We start from the raw sequence: 7,226 nt of genomic DNA, 5'->3' as shown, positions 1-7,226 counted from the left end.
GGGCCTCTCAGAGGCTCCTCCCTAAAAATTTTTTTTTAGTATCACCTGATGGTGGGAGTGGCTATAGCTATACCCTGGGCTCATCACTAATCAAGCAAGCCATCTGTGTAAGCAGGTGCCTCAAACAGAGTGACCCAAGGCCAAGGCCTCATGTACTGTATGTAATTACATGAGTTCTCTTAACTGAAATTAGACTTTGACCACAAGCTGAAAGAATAATGATCGTTATTAATTCAATGTTTATTTGATTTGCAGAATACTACCTCAGTGACGATAACTGGCATCATCCTTAGGTAGAAATCATGTATGGGCCAAATGAGTGCACATGGAAAGAAAAAATAAAGAAAGACTTGTTGTCTCCCGGGATAACATTCCATTCAAGTCTGAAGTACTGTACCTCTCTGTTCAGAATACAGTATTGAAAAAATCAGCCCAATCCACTACACTGGTGAAGCCAGCACCTATTACTTAAAACTTGTTTCTTCAAATTAACAAAAGGAATAATGAATGTTTGTAGTTTTTCAGTTGTATTTATAATCTGTTTCTGTTTGTAGCCGTTTAATTAGTCACATCTGTAAATTCATTTTTGATACATCAATGTAGGAATATCCCTCGGTCTATCATTTAGAAGTAATGGATTTCAGTGCTATAATTTTGCATTTTCTGACAGTTTACTAAACAGCTTTCTAAAAATGGATTTCCAGTGGTTGCCATTTAGTTGTAATAAATACATACTTGCTAATTAAATTCACCCCATACAGTAGTAGAAAATAAGACATGTCCGTCAGAACACCAAGCATTATCTATTGAATTGCCATGTCCTTACAGATGTTATTGTATGGAAAGGATCAGAGTGAAATGTAATGCTTTTTTGAACAAAATGTATTTTATATGTTGAAGATACTGATTATTAGAAAGTGTATATTGCCTTGAAAGTGTCTGTCAGAAGTCAAAAATTGAAATTATGTAGAAGTACAAATAAAACTGAGAACAGGAAGCACTTCTTTATCCAGAGGCTTGTGGAAGGCTGGAAAAGGGTATCCAGCCATGCTGTCAAAGTCAGTACCTTGACTCCTTTCAAGAAATGGCAGGCAGAAATCCTTGGATCAATTAGTTCCTATTTACTAAACAGGCTCGATGGGCCAATTGGCTTCTGTTCTTCATGACTGTTCTCATGTACATTGCGTTTGATGTCTTCATCTTTTGTGTTTCAACAAATCCTAACTGACTAAGAAGGCAGTACTGTTTTTCATTATTAAAGATTTTCTTGAAGGCCATAACGATATCATTATTGTCATTTTTCTGTTTCATCTATTTAACATTTAACATAAACAAAACCTCTTTTCTTTGTCTTCATCCTGCACATCCACTTAGCTGTCAAGTGCTTCCTCCCAATGACAGGACACATAAAATGGAGTTTATAGCTGGAGTTTGAGAGGAACGTTGCAACCCATTCTCGCCCTGGTTCCACTGTCCTATGTTCAGTATATTGCCCTCTGACTTTCCTTTTGTGTATTTCTTTCACACCCTCCCGACAACTCATCTCACTCTTGCAGAGGCTCCCTAGCTTATTCCTCGCAAACGTAAATGGGACATTTGGCAGCCTTTTCCTTTTGTCTGGGCTTCCATTTCCTCAGCTAGGTGAGTTGCACCAAATAACCTTTTATACATTTCGTCTTGCTATCGCATTCATTATGATCTAAGCGAACTACAGAAGTACAAGTGAATATTAGTCATTGATAATCAATTAAACATCACAAATAGGTCAGGAAAAAGATCCTGTTCCATCACTGGGGCATCATAAAAAGTAGGTCAACTAAGAATGATGCGAGTTGACTTAAATAAAAATAAGCCACTTGAAAAATTAAATTTCCATCCAGATAAATCCAGACAATCAACTGTAAATCAGTTTTTCTATCCCAATTTCAGAGTGAGATCACTGAGTTGATGTGAAACAGCAGCAAATTTTTCTGAAGCTGATTATAGTAGTCACTGGGAGAAACACATACCTACTGTACACTAAAATCTATTCCTAATCTAATTCCTAATTTCTAACTTTAAAACTAAAATCCATCGATTTAGTAGTATAGTTTGCATAATACATGTCATTGCTTGAGAATCCTTAAGTTTACTTTATCATAGAGTGTGTGGTCTTGCATGTGTTGCTAAGCACACACCTTTTGATATGCCATTTAGATAGTCTGCAACACCTATTACTTTCAGCAAGAAAATTATAATGATTTATGCTTTTTCGGTATGTTTTCAGTTTTTATTAAATTAGTCATAGACCATACATGATGTGATTTATCACAAAAAAGCTTTTCTTTGTCTTAATTTTCTTTCAAGTAAAATCTGTTACATTTTCCTCAGAAAAAACGGCACGAGTTGCATAAATAACTTAAATATAGAGCTGTTTCTTAGATTTTAGTTAAAAGTTATAAATATAAATTAAATAAATAGCTTTAAATTAATCTCAATAAATATGAACAGTCAATGACGACACTGTCAGCATCAAGAATGAATGAATCACTGCATTCTTCTCCTTAAAAGTTTAGCGTGCCGCCTTCTTCTTTGCTTCTCCTTCTTTTCATGCATTTTTCTCCCAACATTCTCAGCTTTCTGCAGCACCTGGTTCAACTCAAAGACTGCTTTGCGCTGAACTACTGGGTCATTCACCTGAAAGTGAAAAAAAAATAGACGTGCGTTAAAATCTGCTGTTCTTCTGACCATTTCTCCAATAACTGTTTTGGAGGATTTGTCGACTTTTTTTAGCACATCCAAAAAAGTGTCTTTCACAGGAATAGTAAAAGTACAAGTTGGGTGAATTTCCCAATTCAAGATTGTGAGCTGTCGTTTTCATATCCTTTCTGCCACAAATAATTGAATGTGTTACGATTGTGTTACATTGAAATGTGACAACCTCCACCTGCTCATGCATTATTAAAAGACAATAAGCTTCATGCCACTTATCCATCTGCTGTCAAAGGAAGCCCTGCTCGCAAGAAAGGATAACTGGCGTGAACTTTCAGCCTCACTGGATGAAAAGTAGTACACAAATGACTGACGCTGCTGCCTCCAGCAGTGTAGATCTGCAAACCCATTGCAAACAGAATTCTACAAGCTTTCTCACACCATGTGCAGTTGGTGCAGTTGGTCCAGGGCTTGTCAAACAAAGCCTCAGGATGCCCAGAGGCTGAGTCACTATGGTCGCAATATGTTGATTGTGCTAAATAAAGGGCATGTTGTGCAGAGGGTCTGCAAACCACAATGAAGAAAGGCATGAAGCAAGACATAAAAAGTATGCAGGCTATAGGAGTGTATGTCAATGTATATTCAGTCTGTGGTGTTTTGCAGTTTCTATGATGAAATGAAGGATACAGCAATCACATACTAATTGGTTTCTTGAGTGACAAGGATTCATAGCAGCAGTATAGGGGGCCCCAAATATTTGAGACTCCTAACCCTGCATGGGGTTGTCCTACAAAAAACTACAACCATGTCTGCCTTAGCAATTCCATGCTAAGACAACAGACAAGAGCTTTAAGACAAGCTGATATTTCCCCCTCACCTTAATGTTCCAAAGCAGTTCAAGTTGCTGCTTCAGGTTGGTTGATGTCTCCTGGAACGTTGCGTTTTTCAGATGACTCAGACGTATCTTTATATGATGGATTCTTTCAGCCAGAGTCTTGTCCTCCTCTACGTTGTTCATGTTGTCAAAGATCTTAATGTACAGATTTAGTATTTCATTCAACAGCAGTTTCTCTTCGCTCTCCTGTGACAGACAGAGGAGAAATGAAATTGGTTTCATGTTGCTCCACCATTCTGTAGCAATTTCAAGTTTCTTAAGAAATCAAGTCACATCAAAAACTTACCTGTTGCTCAAAAGAATTGAGGGCTTTAATGAATAAAGCACCACCCTCAAGCAACTCTGGTCTACTTATGTCCTGGAATAAAATGAGATCAGTCAGTCTAGTGTAATAATACAGCTATTCACCTGTAAGCATTTCAATATTTTTTAATTTACAGAAACATCCATTCTTTTTTCATAACTGATTTTCAGTAATATTGATCAAAAAAAGGATGAACATATTCCAGCACAAATTTTCAACAGAGCTTTTTCTAAATGCTAAAAACCAATGAGACAAATTCAGCTGCAGAAAACAGAGAATGTATATGAATTACTGCAACATTAAGAAATAATTATTTGCTTTTGCCCCATAAACATTTCTGCGGTTCCTCACTCATGATCACATTTTTGCAATTCCAAGGTCTACAACACAGTTTAAATGTTTTGGTCCATTCACACTTTTATATCACCAGGAATATGTTTGAAGTAATTCTAAAATCTGCTAGTGTAAAATGTCACACAGTATGTTTGTTTTGATTTGCTGATGCTGAATTTGGCTCCATTGAACCCTGTTACTGAACCCTTCTCAAGAATTGAACCATTCATGCTGATTGTTACTTTTTAAACAGAAGATCTGATATTCCACCACTATGCTAACTGCGATGCCTTCACAGTGCAAGCTAGAATGCTGCTCAGTTCACTTTCAAAACCCTGTGCAGGGCAATGGCCAGCTGACAGCTACTATATGAATATCATGAAATGAACAGCGACTGTTCTGCATCACAAATAACTGCGGTACAATTACCAATATTCAAAACGAAGATCCAGCCTTTGTTGCCATTTTCGAGATCTGTTGTTTTGTTTTTGCGCAGCAAACTAGATTACGAATGTGATGAAGGTTTTCTAAATTGCTTTTGGTTTCATGAATTATGCATGAAACTTCGTGGAAGATGCCTGAATGTCCAAACCCATACAAAGAGAAGTATGTGCAGTATATGGTCATATAGTCATATAGTGTTATATAGTCACATTCTTTCTCTCATCATATGAATTGCACTGTACAGTATACCACTTCTCAAATACATCACAGCATATTGTATACATTTTATTTATACTTACAAAATGTGTGGCTAGAACTCTGATGTCTTCCTTCACATCTTCTGGCACTAGGTCATTGCAGTTGCCATTTCCAAAACATATTGCACAAAGTCCACAGAAAAGCAGCAGCCTCTGTAGTGAATTCATTAGTTCCTAGTTTGAAGTCTCACGTCTCAAATAGTCCTTAATCAGAATGTAAAGGTATCTGCTTGTGTTGAATCACCTAACTGTCTCAAATTTGCTTGCTCTCTTCTTAACTCAAACTATCTTCTCTGGTGAATGATGCCAGATACTGCATACATGGGTATTTATAGTTTTCATAGTTGAATGTTGTCAGAGGGAAGGTGATGCACTTGGGGTTTTGTGGGCTTAACATCGCATCATATTTCCTTTAAATCACAAAACCCAGTGTCGCGCTGCACTATAGGTGACATCTTCCCCCCCAGATCATTTTTATGGATTCTCCGGAGCATTTCTGAATTTCATCTTAGTGGTTTTTGAGGTCTGACCGTGATGCACGAATACAAGAAGGGTGTGGGGCACCCCGTTCTGATCAGAACGGTGGGTTTCTGCTTTGTCGTTAGTGGCTGATGACGGGTGGAAATTTGGTTTTCTGGCCCTTAGCTTTCTAGTGAAATGAGTGTGTGTGTGTGTGTGGACGGACGCTATAATGAAAGTCACAACTGAATATCAGCCGTAGACCATTGATGAGAAGAAAGAAGAAAAATCTTAACATTCGTCGCTGCCCCAGGCTGTCTAATTCAAAGAAAGGCTGATACATCAGCTTTCTTGCAAAGTGGTTCACACCTAACTCTTTTTTTCACTTTCTGTAATACACAATGTTTGTCCCTGAAATCATATTTAACGTGCCATGTCACATAATACCGATTTATTAATTAATTATTTGGTGATCATTTCTGCAGTACGGAAGTCCTCTTAGAAAGAAATGTTGGCAGCTTGCTTAGTATGAATCACTTTGCATTTTACTTCTCTGCACCCCACAAGCAATAACACGAGTGTGCGATTCACCAAGATTTGCCGTCTTTAAAAATGAGGATGTATTCTTCTAGAAAATTATGAGTATGATATATGTAGACAAAGAAAAGAGACATCTAAAGAGTGCTACTGGTTTATCACTAATTTGTCTCTAGTATGCATCTGCAGAGCACCCCTTCCTCTTCATAAGCAAGGTTTCAGCTTTTTGAGGTTTTCACACCTCTTAACGGCTAAGTGCTTGATTCCTTTTTCTGTAAAGAGTGAAGTTACATTTCTTCACAATACTTGTATTCGTGCTTCAAGCACATCACTAGCAAGTGAAGCTTTGAAATTCAAAGACAAAAGAAAAGGAATGACTTTTAAGGGGAGTGGGTTTGGGGTGGGGGGTAAACTACTATGTAAGCTGCAGACTTTCTGACAGCTACTGTAGGTAATCTGTTATATCTGAGTGCCCATATCTACCATGCAATCACCTCGTTATCTTTATTAAACACCAACAGCTTGCTGTTCCTTCCATTAAAGGTAGGCCCAATACCAAACATATCGAAACCACAGCTTCTTTGACGCACTTTTTAAAGAGACATTAATATTTCCAGCAGGTGATATGCATTCAAGAGTAACTATAGTAATCTAAATATTTAAAAACATTGAAGAACATTCAAGATTTTTCTCCCACAGAAATGTCTTTTGTACCAGTTGACACAATGACAAAACCAGAATGATTTTCTGAAGTCAAAGCCCGAAGCTTCCAGGATTGGCTCCAAGATGCTGTGACCCTAGCCTGAAAAGCCTGGGAGTTTGATAATGGGTGGATCTCTGTTATGTACAGTAGTATCCTACACCAAACAACAGCATGTTTGACACACTTGTTGGGAAAAGCATGCAAAAGCATCTGCAATAATCCAAATAAATAAACAACAAAGATTTGAGAACATCCCAGATATTGCACCCATAGGAATGTGTACAGTACAATGACAAAAAAAAAATGTTTGGTTTACAATTCTAGTGAGAATTGTTTTACAAGTCTCTCTTTTTACAATCTGCAGATTTAATGTGTTAGTACTTAACATTGTCATTGAGTCTGGTAGGGATCAGATTCACAGTAGAGGCTGACAAAATACGGTTTTCTTGTCATATCAATAAATTTAGTTAGGGAATTTATCACAGACAAATCACTGTTTAGAAGAATACTAAACTGACTAATTCCTTCACAATGCCTCTTAGAGTTTAAGAAGCATTGATTATAGCCTTAGAAGAATGTCTAGTTGTAAAGCACGCTTTGGGC

The 7,226-nt window shown here is 37.3% G+C and overlaps 1 protein-coding gene across 1 annotated transcript; it reads right to left on the bottom strand.

Moving 5' to 3' along the window:
• Window positions 1–2,526: 2,526 nt before the first annotated feature.
• ifng1 (interferon gamma 1) lies at window positions 2,527–5,203 on the bottom strand. Its single transcript, XM_088923851.1, has 4 exons — window positions 4,967–5,203; window positions 3,873–3,944; window positions 3,569–3,772; window positions 2,527–2,676 (listed from the first exon to the last, which is right to left on the bottom strand). Exons 1-4 carry the CDS (start codon window positions 5,090–5,092, stop codon window positions 2,527–2,529), a joined length of 552 nt encoding a protein of 183 aa, XP_088779977.1. The 5' UTR covers window positions 5,093–5,203.
• Between the last annotated feature and the right edge of the window lie 2,023 nt (window positions 5,204–7,226).

This window comes from Atractosteus spatula, chromosome 8 (assembly GCF_055471065.1).
Source record: "Atractosteus spatula isolate fAtrSpa1 chromosome 8, fAtrSpa1.hap1, whole genome shotgun sequence".
Lineage (NCBI taxonomy): Eukaryota > Metazoa > Chordata > Actinopteri > Semionotiformes > Lepisosteidae > Atractosteus > Atractosteus spatula.
This window is presented reverse-complemented; position numbering and strand designations above follow the sequence as displayed.

Excerpts from the sequence above, each read along its gene's own strand:
- ifng1 (XM_088923851.1), bottom strand. The coding sequence starts at position 5,092 with ATGAATTCACTACAGAGGCTGCTGCTTTTCTGTGGACTTTGTGCAATA. Across the intron at positions 3,945-4,966 it reads GAGTTCTAGCCACACATTTT|GACATAAGTAGACCAGAGTT; the intron begins GTAAGTATAAAT and ends ATTTTATTCCAG. Across the intron at positions 3,773-3,872 it reads TCAATTCTTTTGAGCAACAG|GAGAGCGAAGAGAAACTGCT; the intron begins GTAAGTTTTTGA and ends TGTCTGTCACAG.